General features: G+C 44.1%; 1 protein-coding gene across 1 annotated transcript in view; it reads left to right on the forward strand.

Annotated features, from left to right (window-relative positions):
• LOC139263977 (collagen alpha-1(XXI) chain-like) overlaps nt 1–19,498 on the forward strand; it is a 143,607-nt gene that overhangs the window by 53,524 nt on the left and 70,585 nt on the right. Inside the window, exons 5-6 of the mRNA XM_070880105.1 lie at nt 11,080–11,305; nt 16,847–17,020. Of these exons, the coding sequence (XP_070736206.1) occupies nt 11,080–11,305; nt 16,847–17,020 (400 nt within the window). The remainder of the gene's footprint in view (nt 1–11,079; nt 11,306–16,846; nt 17,021–19,498) is intronic.

Genomic DNA, 19,498 nt, shown 5'->3' on the forward strand with positions numbered 1-19,498 from the left:
AATGGATATTAAATAGCTTCTTTCAGTGAAATTCAGTGCACAAGACCAGAGATCTTATTACCAGATTACCTAGAGTCAATAGTGATTATTATGTTAGTATTCTTGCAAGTACTTTTCAGAATTGTATGTGTAGTTTTATTTTCTGTGCAGATTTCACTTCCTATCTAAAACATTATTTTAGCTTTTTGCATCTTGGTGCTACTTGTATGTAATTAGGCCCAATCATAAAACAGCTTTCAGCATGGTCTGACAGGAAAGTCACAACCTTTACCAGTTTGAACCTAAATAACTGAGTTATATTGGCAATTAGAGGGATCTTTCACATAAGACCCATTTTCATTATCTGGACTAAAAAATATTGGGGGTGAAAGTAGTTTTGGGCAGAAGCCTGTTTTATACCCTGCCCAGTTTTGTTTTCCATTAACCCTTTGTGCATTACCATCCAACACGTTGTTCACCCCCATGTTGTTTATAATGGATAGCGATGGTAGGATTAGAGGTCATCCCGAGTTAGGTTCGATGTCAGGATGTATTTCTTTTCACAGAGTCATCGCCCTCTGGAACATACTGCTAAGATACGCGGTGAGTATGGAGTCGCTACACTCCTTTAAAAGGGTGCTTGACAGATTCTTGAAGAGGACATTTCTAGTTGCAGGTGATCAGATGCAAGTTAGTTGTGATTTGTGATGAGTCACTGGACAACTGGAGCTTAATTGACTGTCTTCACAAGTTGGACATGAATTTCTCATTTTTTTTCTAAATTGGTGAAAGATCGTTATTCCTTTATTTATTTTTGCCTCTCCCATGGGATAGCATTGTTAGGGGGTGAACAAATGGTGTGCGAGACTGCACTGTCGACTCGATAAGGGGATAATGAAGGCTTGATGGTCTTTTCTTATTCTTTTCATATGTTGATGTGTATTGTCCCACTAAAGTGGGAGTCCTTTTTTAAGTTTCACACTTTTTTCCAAACTGACAATTTGGTAACAGTGGCCCAGATTTTCCTATCAAAATAATGGTGAGACTAATGGCGCTCGCCCTTATTTATGCACAAATGGTATAGCAAGGTAGATGTGCGGTTAAACTGAAATATCCAAAAATTGCTGTCCAAGTTGCGCTGCTCCGCTGTTAGCTTCGCAAAAATGGCATCTTGCTCTCTGCCTCACCATTGAAATGCATTGAATGGGGTGAAATTGCTGTACTTGTACGGTAGATTCGAACTAAACATGCCACAAAAAGTTAAGTCTTGTCCATTTCAGTCTAAATAGTTTTTAACGATGTGGTAAGTGTTCATTACTGCCAGTCAACCTCTCTGGCAGTGAAAATTAATTATGGCTATTGTGGAGCCTCATTCCTTCAGGTTTAAAAATAAATTGTACTTTTCCTTTCTGCCTCTTTTTTTTTTCTCTCTCTTAATTCAATCTTTCTTTCCTTTTCTTTGGGCTCAATTTTCCCCCAACCATTTTTTGGCAAGAGTTATGCCCATTTTTCTAGGCCACAACTGCTCCAAAGTAAATGTGGCAAGTTTCCCCATTCTATTTTTTGAAAGTGGTGCCGCACAGCCTGGCCTGTAGTCTCCGGGGGTGGAGACTAATGTCTGCACCAAAAAACGATGCCTCCCCTTCTGCGTATGCGCGGAAAAAAAGAAACGTTTTTGACGTGATTCCTATGGGCACGCATGCCCAGTACAGCTCCCGGTCTGCAATCAACCATTTTTAAAGAGCCAATTGTGTGTGAGAACTTTAATTATCATTGGAAAAATTGGAGCTGCAATACAAGATGCAACGCAGCGCAAGGACCAAGACATTCTTACAGGATGAAGTGGCGGCACTAGTTACTGTGATTGAGGGCAGATGGCAGGAATTGGACACCAGCAGAGGTCACATAAAAGTTCCACCCAAAAAAAGGAAGAAACGCTGGAACCAACTTGCACAAGATGACAGTGCAATGGTGACCACCGAAAGTTCTGGAGGCCAGTGCAAAAAGAAGTGGCAGGACCTTGAGCAAGTAGTTAGTGTAAGTAACATTTTAATTTTTAAATGGAATTGCAATTGTAAATGTGACCATTTGTATATGTCCCACACAGCAGAAAGACAACCACTCCAAAAAGTTATATTTTCATCTTTGCAGTGGAAGTTGCACACAACAAATGAGAAAGAACTCGGAACAGGAAGAGGCCTGGCAAATCTGCACCCACTGACACCCTTGGAAGGGAGGGTCGCTGCTTTGATGGGTCCTGCCTGGAGAAAAGCAACCACCACTGCACAAGCTGGGCCCACACTTGAGGAAGATGTTAAGTCCTGTAAATTCCACAGTCTGGTTTTGCTAAATGTTAAGTACTGCACAGGCTAGCCATGCTTCGGTTCGTGGGGATGTCTCCATCATCTATGCTTTGGTTCATGCAATGTACTCCATCATTCATCATGGTCCTTCAGATCAGCCTGCTGCCTGCGATGTGTGAGCCTACTCATGTCACCCACCCTACCCCCTCCTCTGCTGCTAACCATTTGTCTGTTCTGTTATATTTTGCAGAACTTGAGGCCAACCCTGACAATGCAGAAGAAGATTCAGACGTGGTCGAGCCTGAAGAGGAGAACATAGAAGCATAGAAACATAGAAGCATAGAAACATAGAAAATAGATGCAGGAGTAGGCCATTCGGCCCTCCGAGCCTGCACCGCCATTCAATGAGTTTATGGCTGAACATGCAACTTCAGTACCCCATTCCTGCTTTCTCGCCATACCCCTTGATCCCCCTAGTAGTAAGGACTACATCTAACTCCTTTTTGAATATATTTAGTGAATTGGCCTCAACAACTTTCTGTGGTAGAGAATTCTACAGGTTCACCACTCTCTGGGTGAAGAGGTTTCTCCTCATCTCGGTCCTAAATGGCTTGCCCCTTATCCTTAGACTGTGACCCCTGGTTCTGGACTTCCCCAACATTGGGAACATTCTTCCTGCATCTAACCTGTCTAAATCCGTCAGAATTTTAAACGTTTCTATGAGATCCCCTCTCATTCTTCTGAACTCCAGTGAATACAAGCCCAGTTGATCCAGTCTTTCTTGATATGTCAGTCCCGCCATCCTGGGAATCAGTCTGGTGAACCTTCGCTGCACTCAATAGCAAGAATGTCCTTCCTCAAGTTAGGAGACTAAAACTGTACACAATACTCCAGGTGTGGCCTCACCAAGGCCCTGTACAACTGTAGTAACACCTCCCTACCCCCTGTACTCAAATCCCCTCACTATGAAGGCCAACATGCCATTTGCTTTCTTAACCGCCTGCTGTACCTGCATGCCAACCTTCAATGACTGATGTACCATGACACCCAGGGCTCGTTGCACCTCCCCTTTTCCTAATCTGTCACCATTCAGATAATAGTCTGTCTCTCTATTTTTACCACCAAAGTGGATAACCTCACATTTATCCACATTATACTTCATCTGCCATGCATTTGCCCACTCACCTAACCTATCCAAGTCACTCTGCAGCCTCATAGCATCCTCCTCGCAGCTCACACTGCCACCCAACTTAGTGTCATCCGCAAATTTGGAGATACTACATTTAATCCCCTTGTCTAAATCAATAATGTACAATGTAAACAGCTGGGGTCCCAGCACAGAACCTTGCAGTACCCCACTAATCACTGCCTGCCATTCTGAAAAGTACCCATTTACTCCTACTTTTTGCTTCCTGTCTGCCAACCAGTTCTCAATCCACGTCAGCACACTACCCCCAATCCCATGTGCTTTAACTTTGCACATTAATCTCTTGTGTGGGACTTTGTCGAAAGCCTTCTGAAAGTCCAAATACACCACATCAATTGGTTCTCCCTTGTCCACTCTACTGGAAACATCCTCCAAAAATTCCAGAAGATTTGTCAAGCATGATTTCCCTTTCACAAATCCATGCTGACTTGGACCTATCATGTCACCTCTTTCCAAATGCGCTGCTATGACATCCTTAATAATTGATTCCATCATTTTACCCACTACCGATGTCAGGCTGACCGGTCTATAATTCCCTGTTTTCTCTCTCCCTCCTTTTTTAAAAAGTGGGGTTACATTGGCTACCGTCCACTCGATAGGAACTGATCCAGAGTCAATGGAATGTTGGAAAATGACTGTCAATGCATCCGCTATTTCCAAGGCCACCTCCTTAAGTACTCTGGGATGCAGACCATCAAGCCCTGGGGATTTATCGGCCTTCAATCCCATCAATTTCCCCAACACAATTTCCCAACTAATAAGGATTTCCCTCAGTTCCTCCTTCTTACTAGACCCTCTGACCCCTTTTATATCCGGAAGGTTGTTTGTGTCCTCCTTAGTGAATACCGAACCAAAGTACTTGTTCAATTGGTCTGCCATTTCTTTGTTCCCCGTTATAACTTCCCCTGATTCTGACTGCAGGGGACCTACGTTTGTCTTTACTAACCTTTTTCTCTTCACATATCTATAGAAGCTTTTGCAGTCCGTCTTAATTTTCCCTGCAAGCTTCCTCTCGTACTCTATTTTCCCTGCCCTAATCAAACCCTTTGTCTTCCTCTGCTGAGTTCTAAATTTCTCCCAGTCCCCGGGTTCGCTGCCATTTCTGGCCAATTTGTTTGCCACTTCCTTGGCTTTAATACTATCCCTGATTTCCCTTGATAGCCACAGTTGAGCCACCTTCCCTTTTTTATTTTTACACCAGTCAGAGATGTACAATTGTTGTAGTTCATCCATGCGGTCTCTAAATGTCTGCCATTGCCCATCCACTGTCAACTCCTTAAGTATCATTCATCAATCTATCCTGGCCAATTCATGTCTCATACTTTCAAAGTTACCCTTCTTTAAGTTCTGGACCATGGTCTCTGAATTAACTGTTTCATTCTCCATCCTAATGTAGACTTCCACCATATTATGGTCACTCTTCCCCAAGAGGCCTCGCACAACGAGATTGCTAATTAATCCTCTCTCATTACACAACACTCAGTCTAAGATGGCCTCCGCCCTAGTTGGTTCCTCGAGATATTGGTCAAGAAAACCATCCCTTATGCACTCCAGGAAATCCTCCTCCACCGTATTGCTTCCAGTTTGGTTAGCCCGATCTATATGCATATTAAAGTCACCCATGATAACTGCTGCACCTTTATTGCATGCACCCCTAATTTCCTGTTGATGCTCTCCCCAACATCACTACTACTGTTTGGAGGTCTGTACACAACTCCCACTGACAATTTTTTGCTCTTTGGTGTTCTGCAGCTCTACCCATATAGGTTCCACATCATCCAAGCTAATGTCCTTCCTAACTATTGCATTAATCTCCTCTTTAACCAGCAATGCTACCCCACCTCCTTTTCCTTTTATTCTATCCTTCCTGAATGTTAATACCCTTGGATGTTCAGTTTCCAGCCCTGATCATCCTGGAGCCACGTCTCTGTAATCCCAATCACATCATATCTGTTAACATCTATTTGCACAGTTAATTCATCCACCTTATTATGGATACTCCTTGCATTAAGACACAAAGCCTTCAGGATTGTTTTTTTAACACCCTTTGTCCTTTTAGAATTATGATGTAGTGTGGCCCTTTTGTTTCTTGCCTTTGATTTCTCGGCCTTCCACTATTGCTTTTTACCTTTCTACCATCTGTTTCTAACTCGATATTACTTCGCCCTGTCTCGCTGCATAGGTTCCCATCCCCCTGCCATATTAGTTTAAACACTCCCGAACTGCATTCGCAAATGTTACCCCCAGGACATCAGTTCCAGTCCTACCAAGTGCAAACCGTCCCTTTTGTACAAGTCCCACTTCCCCCAGAACTGGTTTCAATGTCCCAGGAATTTGAATCCCTCCCTCTTGCATCACTGCTCAAGCCACGTATTTATTCTAACTCTCCTGCTCCCTCTACTCTGATTAGCACGTGACACTGGTAGCAATCCAGAGATTACTACCTTTGAGGTCCTACTTTTTAATTTAACTCCTAGCTCCCTAAATTCAGCTTGTAGGACCTCTTCCCGCTTCTTACCTATATCGTTGGTACCTACCTGTACCATGACAACTGGCTGTTCACCCTCCCTCTCCAGAATGCTCTGCAGCTGCTCCGAGACATCCTTGACCCTTGCACCAGGGAGGCAACATACCATCCTGGAGTTTCGGTTGCGGCCGCAGAAACTCCTATCTATTCCCCTTACAATAGAGTCCCCTATCACTATAGCTTTCCTACTCTTTTTACCGCCCTTCTGTGCAGCAGAGCCACCCATGGTGCCATAAACCTGGCTGCTGGTGCCTTCCCCGGTAAGTCATCTCCCCCAACAGTATCCAAAATGGTATATCTGTTTTGGAGGGTGATGACCGCAGGGGACTCCTTCACTACCTTCCTGCTCCTGCTTTATCTCTTGGTCACCCATTCACTATCTGTCCTAACCCTTACCTGCGGTGTGACCAACTCACTAAATGTGCTATCCACAACATTCTCAGCATCGCGCATGCTCCAGAATGAGTCCATCCGTAGCTCCAGTGCCGTCATGCGGTCTGTCAGGAGCTGCAGCTGGACACACTTCCCACACACATAGTAGTCAGGGACACTGGAAGTGTCTCTGATTTCTCACATAGCACAGGAGAAGCATGACATGGGTCTGAGCTCTCCTGCCATGACTTAACCCTTAAACTAATTTACTTACTAAAATTTACTTAAACACTAAACAGTTACTTAGTAGTTCGCTGCCAATTAAACCAATCTAAAAGTCAGTCTAAAAGAGAGTTATACTTACTAGTCGAACAGCCAACCACTTACCAGCTTGGCTGTGACATCACCTCTCAATTTTGCACTCCTATATCTTTGTCTGCAGCTGGTTGGGCTGGTCTCTGGGCCTCCGTCTCCTACTCTCGCACTCCTTATCAGCTGCTCTAGTGTCAGCACTGGTAGGGAAAACAAGACAAAACAGCACTCACCCACTTACCAAACTCACAAATGCCACTCTATGTTGCTGCACTCCGTGCTCTGCACGAGCTGCCTCTTTTTAAACTGTATCTAGGTCAGATGACTCGCTACTGGTCAGTCGTTTACAGAACTGGTTTTAACTAGCTGCTAATTGCCTCCTACTGGAGAGTTACCTTGTTTTTCTCTGCCTGAACCTGAAAGATTCCCAACTATTTCACTTTTCCCCTTTAAATTAAACTGCTACTTACTTAGAAGCTACTGGCAATTGCCACTAACAATTTACTCCAGCCTCCAAATGGTTTAAAAAGAATAACCCTTAAAACTCACCCACTTACCAAACTCACGAATGCCACTCTATGCTGTTGCACTCCAACATCTTCCAATCCCACCTTCCAGACCAAGAGCATGGGGGTGAGGGGAACGGAAGGGGATGGATGAATCCTCCAATGTTGTACTCACTTTGGAGGAGGTGCAGGTGCCACCCATTGAGATGCCAGCCTCTTCCCTGAGTAGTTGTTTTAGTGTTGGTGGGACATTTCATGGGTTCCCACCGCCCGAGGCTGTGCGTCCCAGTGGGGTGCAGCGAGGCACATCCAGGGCCCCCACCATCCTTGGCTACGGGTCCCAGAGGGATGCAGCAAGGCACACCCAGGGCCCCACTGTCCAAGGCTGTGGGTCTCACTGGGATGCTGCGAGCCACACCCAGGGTGAGGAGGGGAAGAAGAGCTCAACCGTGCTCTCCTGAGGTGCAGGGTCTAACAGACGTGGTTCAGCTGATGATAATGAATGCAGAGAGCATTAACCTTACCCAATCATTCCTGGACACCATCGGTGGGGTGGGTGATGAGGTATCGGGACTGTCGGGAGAAGTAACAACACTCTCACGAGAAATGGGAACGCTGTCCGGGAACATGAGGCAGGGAATATCTCAGTCAGCAGAGGGAGGGACATGAGGGAGGAATGTTGCAGGTAGTTGACACACTTTTGCTCAACATGAGGGAGGGCATGTCACAGGTAGGTGAGACACTGTCGGCGAATATGAGGGACGGAATTTTGGAGGTGATTGAGACACTGTCAAGGTACATGTGGAAGGGAATGTTGGAGTTAGTTGCTGCAATAAGGGAACATGGCCAGACCCCGCGCTCATTGACAGAATCAACTGCCACTCCCACTCCAATCCCCAGACCAACCGGGCCTTCCACATTACCGGCTGCCAACCTATCCCGCCCACGCCCCGGACATCAAGAGGTGCGCATTACCAGAGATGTTCGAAAGAATAAGCTTGATACCAACCCAAGAAATGCTGCGCCACCATCTGCGGGCAGGGATGGACAGTCCAAGACCAAGTGCAGCGAGCGGTGTTAGACTAAGGGGGAGGAGAGATGGGTGCAGCCTTTCTTTACTGCTGTTGTTGTTATTGTTGTAACTGTTCTCAAATTAAAAAAATTTTGTAAGTTATGTAAATTTACAAGTTTAAAAGTTTGTAAGTGATCTTAAGTGAAAACTTTAAAGTTTGATACAGAAATATTTTTATTAAAGTTAAGTTAAGTACAAACCAATGCTTGTTAAACTTTTGAATAAAATATATTTTAAATTATAACTGAATCATTTACATTATTTGTTCCATTAACACAACACAAAATTAAGAAACAGGTCTAAACAGTAAACATGGTCCATATGGGATAGTTGTCGCTGAGCCTTCAGGCAGCAAAGTGTTCACGGATGAACTGTTGGCGCAAGGCTCGAGCAAACATTAAAGGGACACGAAGACCCGCCCTCTTCCGCTGCTGTGCTCTGGGTTCAGGTAGTTGCATGGATTCCTCTTCCTTGTCGTCCTCGTCCTCCTCCTCCTCGTCATCTGCATCTTCCTCATCATTATCATCAGCCACTCTCACCTCAGTTGGGTCTTCTACTGCCAGTTGCTGCTGCCTCATGATGGCTAAGTTATGCAGCACACAACAGTAAACTGACCGACAATCTCTAGGGAGTATTGCGAGTAGCCTCTGGAATGGTCCAGGCATCGGAAACGGTGTTTCAAGATGCCAATGGTCCTCTCATTTAATGATGCGTGTCGCAGTGTGCGACGTGTTGTATTCCCGGTCAGCTTCCGTCCGAGTTACGCATAGGGGTGTCATGAGCCAGGTGGTGAGGTTGCACCCTTTGTCTCCCAGTAGCCAGCTTTGCCCTTCTGGCTGCTGCTGAAACATGGCAGCTGTAATGCTGTCGCGTAGGATGAATGCATTATTGATGCTCCCAGCGTATCTTGCATCAACTAACATAATGCAATACATGTCGTCACACACGAGCTGCACATTAATGGAGTGGAAGCCTTTTCTATTCCTGTACATCACAGAATCCTCCAAAGTTGCTCGCAAGGCGATGTGGGTACAATCAATGCAGCCTTATACCTTTGGGAAGCCAGCAATCCTGGAGAAGCCCACAGCCCTGTCATGCATTGCCTGGTTGGTCATGAGGAACATTATGTGGTCATTCCTCCGGGCATATAGTGCAGTAGTCACTTGCCGAATGAAACATGTGTTGCATGTTGTAGCTTGGAACGATCCAGATGTTGGAATGAAAGTGCAGCTGTAACCTTCACTTCAACTGACAAAGCAGTCCTCCTGATGCTTCTAGGTTTCAGGTCTGCTTTTACCAACTCACAGATCTCACTTACAACTTCTTTGTGGAAACGCAGTCTTCTGACATAGTCTGCATCACTCAGGTGCAGGTACGAACGCCTGTCTCGATATACCTGACATGGGTAAGGCCTCCTGCTCATCACCCTACTTGCTCTGAAGTTCCTTATGCGATGACGTCGAATCAATTGTCTTCTCTGCAGCACCATCATGCAGAAGACTTGCACAGGGTATGGCATTGTCAGTATTGCCCCCATGGTTAAATTTTACCTTTGCAAAAAGCTCAAAACAACAGGACAAGGTTCATTGTTCTCTCTCCCCACAAGTTCTGTATGGACCACACCCAGGTCTGAGCAGGCGCAGTGATCATGACCCTCCTGCCCCCCGCCAACCTCCCCAGGCTACGTTTGATGCATAGTGCAGGCTTCTGATGCCTTCCATATGCCTTCCACAGCTCCCCATCCCCCTCAGACTTCTTTTGAAGCTGAGCCCTGAGCCCCTGTGTCCGGGCGAGTATCAGATTCTGCTGGCCGCGCTTCGACTCTCGAGCCATGTTTGCAGATATTCGGTGGTGGCATGTCAGTTTAAAAAAAATGAAAATTTACAGAATTCTATCAAACTTCCATTTACTGCATTTTAAGGTAAAAAAAAAGTTATCTTTATTATGCATATTTAAGTATTCTTCGCTCGCTCCAAAACTTCGCTGAAAAACAATGGCAAGTTTTTGTGCTGATTTTTCAATGCGCTGGTTTTTCTTAACTCATCAGAAGGTTTTTCGCGAGTGGTCACGTACGCCGACCTAGGAGACATTTTTTGGGGGCAAACTTACATAATTGAGAAAAACTGGTGCAGACATCAGGTTATGCCTCCTATGACACAAAAAAACCTAACCTAAAATAATCGTAACTAACTGAGTTACACTGGCACACATTCATTGGGGAAATTTTAATTTTTTAACTTATGCCAAAAAAAGCGACGCGCACCAAAAAAACTGCACAAATCACGGGAAAATTGAGCCCATTATTTCTTATTCTGTACCTGATTTGACATTGAATTCACCCACTCTAATTTTCCCTTCCTTCTCAGTCTTTGCGCTGTTAATTTCACAATCCTTCAATCTGATTGGTTAAGAAGATACACAGTTGCTTTCCCTGTTGACTCATGTCCCAGATGCCCTGCACTTTCAGCAACTTGCCGTGTAAAAAATGTAAAAACCTAAATGTGCAAGGGCAAGTCTAACTAACAGCAGGCGCCATTAGATGCATTGCTACAGCAAATTATAGCCTTATGTTTCTAATAATTTAGGTTTCAAATAAGTTGAAGCAAGAGTTTAAGAATGCAAAAAAAGAACAGTCTTGGGCCTCAAATGCATTGCGAGGACACAAAAGTTTATACAAAAGTTCTCGGTTTGTTTATGGCAGTATCTATGAAAAATGCAGATGTGCAATTATGAAATCAGAGCTCATATTTTCCTCTGTTGGTTTGAGTATATGAAATATAATATTTTTTATATATTTCCAGAGACATATTTCCAGAAGGCCTGCCGCCTTCTTATGTATTTGTTGCCACCCTACGTTTAAAAAGTCCAACCAACAAGCAGAAATTTGACTTATGGAGAATCCTGTCTAAAGAAGGGATTATTCAGGCAGCTGTCACAATTGATGGTGAACAACAGGCCGTGTACTTTACCACAACCAGTCTGGCCAATGAGATCCAGACCGTGACGTTTAACGGTGGCAAACTAGAGGTTGGTGCTCTGACTATATCTGACTTAATGCTTCATGTACAATATTTTTAATCCTGCGCTAAATAAATGAATCAGGCAGAGCATGATCCGATAAAGCTATCAAATGTATCTTAATCTGTTTTGAAGTTTGAATGTTTATAAATAAATTTGGTGATTAGCTATGATACAATGTAGCACAGGAAGGAAAATATATAAGGGAGAGGGTGCTGAAAAGATTTACCAGGGATGAGGGACTTCAGTTACGTGGATAGACTGGAGAAGCTGGGGTTGTTCTCCTTAGAGCAGAGAAGGTTGAGAGGAGATTTAATGTTCAAAATCATGAGGGGTCTGGACCGAGTAGATAGAGAGAAACTGCTCCCATTGGTGGAAAGGTCGAGAATCAGAAGGCACAGATTTAAGATGATTGGCAGAAGAACCAAAGAGGGAAAACCTTTTTATGTAGTGCGTGGCTAAGATCTGGAAAGCACTGCCTGAAAGGGTGGTTGAGGCAGATTCAATTGTGGCTTTCAAAAGGGAATTGGATAACTACCTGAAGGAAAACAAAATTACAGGGCTATGGGGAAAAGGCGGGGGAGTGGAACTAGCTGAGAGCCGGCACAGGCTCGACAGGCCGATTGACCTCCTTCTGTGCTGTAACCATTCTATGATTCTAAAGGATAGAAATTTTCCTCGGGCAGTAGCGCGAGATGGGTGGTCTCGCATCGGCCACCTGTTGTACACCAGGCCCGATATTCAGATCTATTGGTACGGAATATCGGGCTAGGTATGCAACGGGTAGCCAATGTGATACTGACCATTTTACGCTAATAAAACAGTTTTGTGCTATCACCCAATATGAATCTCTATCTCTTACGTACTTGCAGAATGCAATTAATTTTATTTAACGCTATTTCAATTTACAAAGATTTTCTTGATAACTACAATGATAAATTAGTAAATTTCTTAGTAACAGGCACATACCTTACTTGATTATATTTGGCAAAAATGTAAGCAATGAAGATCTGCAGGCCTACCGGTACACTCCTGCTATAACACCAGATGTAAGAACTGGATCTGCTAACCCGGAGCTTGGCGGGGGGGGGGCGAGGGGGTGCGGGAGGGGTGGGGGGGAAGCTTGCCGCCTCATCGTGCCCAATTCCCTCCATGCTCCTATTTGGAAGGATGTGCAGAGTGACTGCCTCCAAGGGAAACCGAGGATTATAATTGTTGAGACCTGTTCTACTTTGGGTCTATTCTCTGGTATTTTGTGCCATCTTGTCATACAGGTGTTGTAGTAGTCTTCAGATGCTGTAAGTTGAAGGAGTACATACACAGCAACATATGTTCAGCATACAGCCCAGCCTGTGCCAGTAAATACCACAATAGTTAGGTGTGTCGCAATGGTTTTATGTGTGAAGCCTTTTGAAAATGTGAATACACCAAGGCCTTCAGTTGTAAGTTGCAGCTTGAACGTGTGGTCTGCTGGAGTGGAATGGTTAGCAATGAAAGAGCTGTAAAGCTACAGGAGTACTTGGCATGAGCAGCAGCTCAAAGGACCACATCTATGTGGCCATCTAGCTTTAAATGCCAATATCTGTTTAAATCTTTGCAACATTCTTTAATTTCCCACCCCTCTTTGGCAAGGTTTAACATAGAAACCATAGAAATCAACAGCACAGAAGGAGGCTATCTCGGCCCATCATGTCCACGCCGGCCGACAAAGAACCACATGGCCCTCGGTCAGCAACCCTGAAGGTTACATATAAACCTATGAACAATGGCGGAGAGGTAAAGAGCACCCAGCCCAACCAGTCCGCCCCACACAACTGCGATATCCCATGCACCGAAACATTCTACACTGCACCCCAACTGGAGCCATGTGATCTCCTGCGAGAGGCAAAAACAGGCCAATTGGGGGGGAAAAAATCTGGGAAAATTCCTCTCCGAGCCATCCAGGTGATCGAAACTAGTCCAGGCTGTATTCGATTCCCTGCAGTACTTGCCATTGTGTCTACGCCAACCAACAAGAGGTTATCCAGTCTAATCCCACTTACCAGCTCTAGGTCAGTAACCCTGCAGGTTATGGCACTTTAACTGCCCATCCAAGCACCTTTTAAAAGTGGTGAGGGTTTCTGTATCCACCACCCTTCCAGACAGTGAGTTCCAGACGCCCACAACCTGCTGCGTGAAGAAGCCTCCCCTCAAATCCCCTCTGAACCTTCCACCAACCACCTTAAAACTATGCCCCCTTGTAATTGACCCCTCCACCAAGAGAAATAGGCCCTTGCTATCCATTATATCCAGGCCCCTCAAAATTTTGAATACCTCAATGAGGTCTCCTCTGTTCCAATGAGAACAAACCCAGCCTATCCAATCTGTCCTCATAGCTGATTCTCCACTCCAGGCAGCATCCTAGTAAATCTCCTCTGCACCCTCTCATAGAAACATAGAAAATAGGTGCAGGAGTAGGCCATTCGACCCTTCGAGTCTGCACCACCATTCAATAAGATCATGGCTGATCATTCCCTCAGTACCCCTTTCCTGCTATCTCTCCATACCCCTTGATCCCCTTAGCCGTAAGGGCCATATCTAACTCCCTCTTGAATATATCCAATGAACTGGCATCAACAACTCTCCGCGGCAGGAAATTCCACAGGTTAACAACTCTCTGAGTGAAGAAGTTTCTCCTCATCTCAGTCCTAAATGGTCTACCCCTTATCCTAAGACTGTGTCCCCTGGTTCTGGACTTCCCCAACATCGGGAACATTCTACCCGCATCTAACCTGTCCCGTCCCATCAGAATCTTATATGTTTCTATGAGATCCCCTCTTATCCTTCTAAACTCCAGTGTATAAAGGCACAGTTGATCCAGTCTCTCCTGATATGTCAGTCCAGCCATCCCGGGAATCAGTCTGGTGAACCTTTGCTGCACTCCCTCAATAGCAAGAACGTCCTTCCTCAGATTAGGAGACCAAAACTGGACACACTATTCCATGTGAGGCCTCACCAAGGCCCTGTACAACTGCATTAAGACCTTCCTGCTCCTATACTCAAATCCCCTAGCTATGAAGGCTAACATACCATTTGCCTTCTTCACCGCCTGCTGTACCTGTATGGCAACTTACAATGACTGCTGAACCATGACACCCAGGTCTCGAGTGCAATCATGTCCTTCCTATAATTCGGCAACCAGAACTGCACACAGTACTCCAGCTGTGGCCTAGAAGGGCCGAATGGCCTACTCCTGCACCTATTTTATATGTTTCTATGTTTCTAACCAGAGTATTATACAATTTAAGCATAACCTCCCTGCTCTTGTATTCTATGCCTCAGCCAATAAAGGCAAGCATTCCGTATGCCTTCTTAGCCAACTTATCCACCTGGCCTGCTACTTTCAGGGATCTCTGGACAAGCACTCCAAGGTCCCTTTGTTCATCTACACTTTTAAGTGGCCTACCGCTTAATGTGTATACCCTTTCCTTATTAGCCCTCCCAAAGTTCATTACCTCACACTTCTCTGAATTAAATTCCATTTGCCACTGCTCTGCCCACCTGACCAGTAGATTGATATCCTCCTGCAGTCCATGACTTTCCTCTTCATTATCAACCACACAGCCAATTTTAGTGTAATCTGCAAACTTCTTAATCATACTCCCTATATTCAAATCTAGATTATTGATGTATATCACAAAAAGCAAGGGACCCAGTACTGAGCCCTGAGGAACCCCACTGGAAACATCCTTCCAGTCAGTAAAACATCCATCAACCATTACCCTTTGCTTCCTACCTCCAAGCCAATTTTGGATCCAACTAACCAGTTTGCCCTGGATCCCATGGGCTTTAACCTTTGTGACCAGTCTACCATGTGAGACCTTCTCAAAAGCTTTTCTAAAGTCCATATACAATACATCGTACGCACTACCCTCATCGACCCTCCTGGTTACCTCCTCAAAAAATTCAATCAGGTTAGTCAAACACGATCATCCCATAACAAATCCGTGCTGACTGTCCCTAAGTACTGGGCCCAGTAGGGAGAGGGAGCTATATCTGAGTAATAAGTTAGGGCAATCACGGGAGGTTGGCTCACCTGAAAGTCAGCAAGCATAAAGCACACTGGTTCTCCAACTTTACTGCTGGGACTGGAAGCTTTACACCATTGCATTGAAAGAAATAGTTAATACATTGGGCTAACACATTTTGGTTTAAATACAACTCGAGCTGATTGATGAAAGTGTCCTTTCATCTCAATGTAAAGTTCCTATGTGAAATGCATTTGGTGTTGCATCATAGATCAACAGCATGCTATTGTCCTTAATTTGACATGCATGGATGCACTGCTTGCAACTGTCCATAATTTGGCATTTTTACTCCAAGATTTATTTAAAAAAATGATTGCTGTTGTGACAAGTGGAGAAGTTCACGCTGATGCATAGTCTATACCGTAATGAAGTTGTGATTACAGAGCTTTGTTTAATAATTAAAGCGCATGGAATTATGGGGGGATCTGCCATGATAGCGTGACTTGGAGTGTTCAGTACTAATGCTGGGTGCCCAAAGTGGAAAAATGTTTCATTCCCTAGCTCTGTTATCCTTCACCTTTACCCCGTCGCCTCCCTCTCCCTCCACCTTCCGACCCCACCCCCAGATAAAATCAGTAATGTGCAATTTCAGCTGTGAAAAGAAACCATTCCAGAGGTTCCAAGATTCTGACTAATGGTAAATGTACTGTGTGGAAAATCTAAAAATACAGACTTGTATTTCTTGGCGTCAAGAAAAAAGACCCTTACTGAAACGTGATGGTTAAAGATCTTGAATTTTTCCACAATAATGTTATTTATTTCATGCTAAAATTAATTTTCCAAATGGAATAAAGTGATGACAGTTGATACATTTGCACATATTTTCTTAATAAACTTGATGCAGGAGGGACTTAATAAAATAACAAGTGTCATCTTCATATATGAAAGAAAACTGTAGACTATAGACCATTTATAAATTCTGCTACTAAAAATAATCCAGTGTTTTCTATATTTTGGAAGATATTCAACTGGTGCATTGGAAAGAAAAAGGAAAAGAAAGACTTGGATTATATAGCACTTTCCGTGACCACAGACGTCTTGAAGCGCTTTACAGCTAATGAAGTACTTTTGGAGTGTAGTCACTGTTGTAATGTAGGAAATGCAGCATTAAATTTGTACATAAGCAAGCTCCCACAAACAGCAATTTGATAATGACCAGATCATCTGTTTAAAAAAAAATCTGATCTTTTGTTGTGAAATTCTGAAAAAAAAGAATAGAGGGATAGTTTGTTTTGAGTCTTTACTCCCATCATAAAATGGATGAAAGAAAATTTGGGGGGTGGGAACCTTGTTAGGAGCTTGTTGAATGACATTCAAGAGCTATTGATGTAGAATTGCAGAGTTTGGGAAAAAAAATGGAAAGAGGGCCCTGAGCCTCAATTCAGACCTGGCATTAGATACAGAAAGGAGAGGCGAGATTTCAGAGTATCAATTTCAGTTCAGTTTCAAAATAACCTAAAAATGTTTCTGTCTTACTCAATAGAAACTGTTTGATGAAGACTGGCATCAGTTAAGGATACTGGTACTAGAAATGGAAGTCACCTGCTTCTTAGATGACCTACAAATTCAGAATAGACGTCTTCAGCAAGTCATTCCTATTTTCATAAATGGAAAGGCTCAGGTGGCCAAACATGTGAAAAGAGAAACATCTGTATCCGTAAGTGAAAGATCTAAGTACTGCTTATGTCACTACATGAATTGAGTCTAAATTAATTACTTTTAGATATAATTGTCTCTATTTGTTATGGAAGTATTTATTTTCATTATTTAAAATGATTATGTACATCAACACAGGTGCTCAGTATATAGGGCCCAACATTGCCCAAGGCGTTTTTTCGGCACGCTGACCTGAAGCGCGCCGACTTTGCGCGCTGGAAAGGGTGCCAGAAAAAAAGGGGCACCATCCTGGCCGCTCTTCGGAATCCCCGGAGTCGTGGCGTGATGTGCAGTCTATGGTGGGGGGGGCGGAACAACAGGCCAGCACAGAAAGCACTGCCGGCACCTGTGTGCATGCTCAGTGAGGGCTGTGCGCATGCTCCTGCTCTCCCAGCATGTCCTGTGGGCTTTGAGCAGGACCCGCTGCTCGCAGCCCCTATCCCCGGCCAAAGGGACGCCCGATCTCGCAGCACCCTATCCCCGGCTGAATGGCCTCCCGCACCGGCTGACCGGCCCGCTGAGTTCCCGGGTGAGGTAGGACTTCGGTTCTAATTTTTATTTAGTGGCTGTGCTTGAGACTTTTGATTGGTGGGGGGGCGGGGTGAGGAGGAGAGTTTTGAGGGGGGGGAGGAGGAAAGTTTTTTTTGGGGGGGAGAAAGAGTGTTTTGGGGTTTTTGGGGTGGGGGGGAGAGAAAGAGTGTTTTGTATTCGAGCATCTCTCTCTCCCTCTCTCTCTCTCTCTGGCTACCCGCCTCCACCCCCCCCCCCCCCCCTTCACTATATCGCGGCCAGCAGCTCGCATTTCTCCGGTAGGATTTACTTCATTTTTATTAGTATTTTAATTGTTTGAGCTTTTCCTTGCAATGTTTGGTGCTTGGTTGTTGAGGTCCTCTCCAGTTCCCTTCCCTCCCCTATCCCTGCCCTAATGTCTGCCGAATATGCGCTGCTTTTTCTTCACTGCCTGCAAAGTTTTTCAAAGCTGGCCACATACGCTGACCTAAGTCGATTTGGAGTAACTTTTTGCTGGCCAAAGTGGCATAAATGGCCAAAACTGGCATAAGTGTCTGGGAAGCCCCCTTTTGAAAAAAAAAACTCACCTTAAAAAAAAAAATCAGACCTAACTGACTTACTCTGGAGCAAATTTTGGGGGGAAAATGGCATTTTTTTTTACTTACGCCAGAAAAAACAACTTACTCCAAAAAAATTGCTGCAAGTCATGGTCAAAATTGCGCCCATAATAACTGTACTGATACAAGTCAAGGAGGATTAGGATACTTTGATTTTTAAGTTATTTGGATTTCTGGGGGTGTCCGGAAAATGAATTGTGTTACATATAGAACACTGATTCAGTTTGTTTGAATTTCATCTCTACTTGAAGGACTTTTTTTAAGTGTGTAACAGATGTTAACGATTCCTATTAAATGGGGTTAAACAATTGTTAAAATTGGAAGTGATTTTCATTGAGAGGAAAGAACTTTTTAAACTTTTTCTGCTTCTCACCAATTTTCTTCTCTTCACCACGAAGCCTTTGGTTCTGTGGAATTGATATCAATCAAAAGCAGTGGAGGACTTGTTGGACCAAATGATTTCCTATTTTTGAAGCCTCCTTTGTTTCCTATGAATTGAGCCAAGCTTTCCCAAGTGCTGCAGACCAGTTTCTCAAATTAAGTGATTTAGATCCAGGTTTTGAGTCAGTAGCTTCATGTCTACGTAGGCCAAACCAACTTAAAAAATCTGAAATGGAGCCAATTCACTGAGACCGAGCTGAAGTGTTTTTTTTGGTGTTTTGCCTGCTCCATTTGTAGCACATTGCAACTTCTTCCATACGTTCACCAAAGATGGGAATGGTTATGCAGGTGGTATGCTGCAGCATGTATGTTAATAATACAAAATATAAAAAGTAAAGTGTAAGAGAATGTCTTGCCTGTTTTAGATGCAATACTTATGTAAAAATTCGCAGTCAATTTTAATCTTGCCACTTTCAATTATTTCATCCCTTAGGCAGCCTTGCAAACTCTTGCCAATCCCTCCGATGGATTGAAATTAGCCTCCTAACATTTATTCAGTGTGGGTTTTTTTCTGAACATGGTGCAATTTGAGCATTTTTTCTTATTCTAGGTGACTATCATAACCATTAGATTCTGTTTCTAATATTGTAATCTAAAAGATTGCCTCAAAATAGAAGTCACTAAGTTTGACCTTCTTCTTCTTGGAAGATGCCTGTGCCTGACTTCTTTTAACATGGGGTGACATTGCACACCAGCTACTACATGGGCTTGGTAGAGCTAAGTCTTGGTCCAATAGGGAGGGGATCCAAGACAACTGGAGACCAGTCTCTGCTGCATGGGCCCAGGACACACACACACACATGCGCACACATACTCCTACTGTCCTCTTTCCTCCTTCCCACAGGTCCTCCCTGTGTTTCATAGGATGCAGTGTAGGCCTCCTGACCTCGCTGTTGGCCTGTGCTGCGCCT

This window comes from Pristiophorus japonicus, chromosome 1, assembly GCF_044704955.1.
Source record: "Pristiophorus japonicus isolate sPriJap1 chromosome 1, sPriJap1.hap1, whole genome shotgun sequence".
Lineage (NCBI taxonomy): Eukaryota > Metazoa > Chordata > Chondrichthyes > Pristiophoridae > Pristiophorus > Pristiophorus japonicus.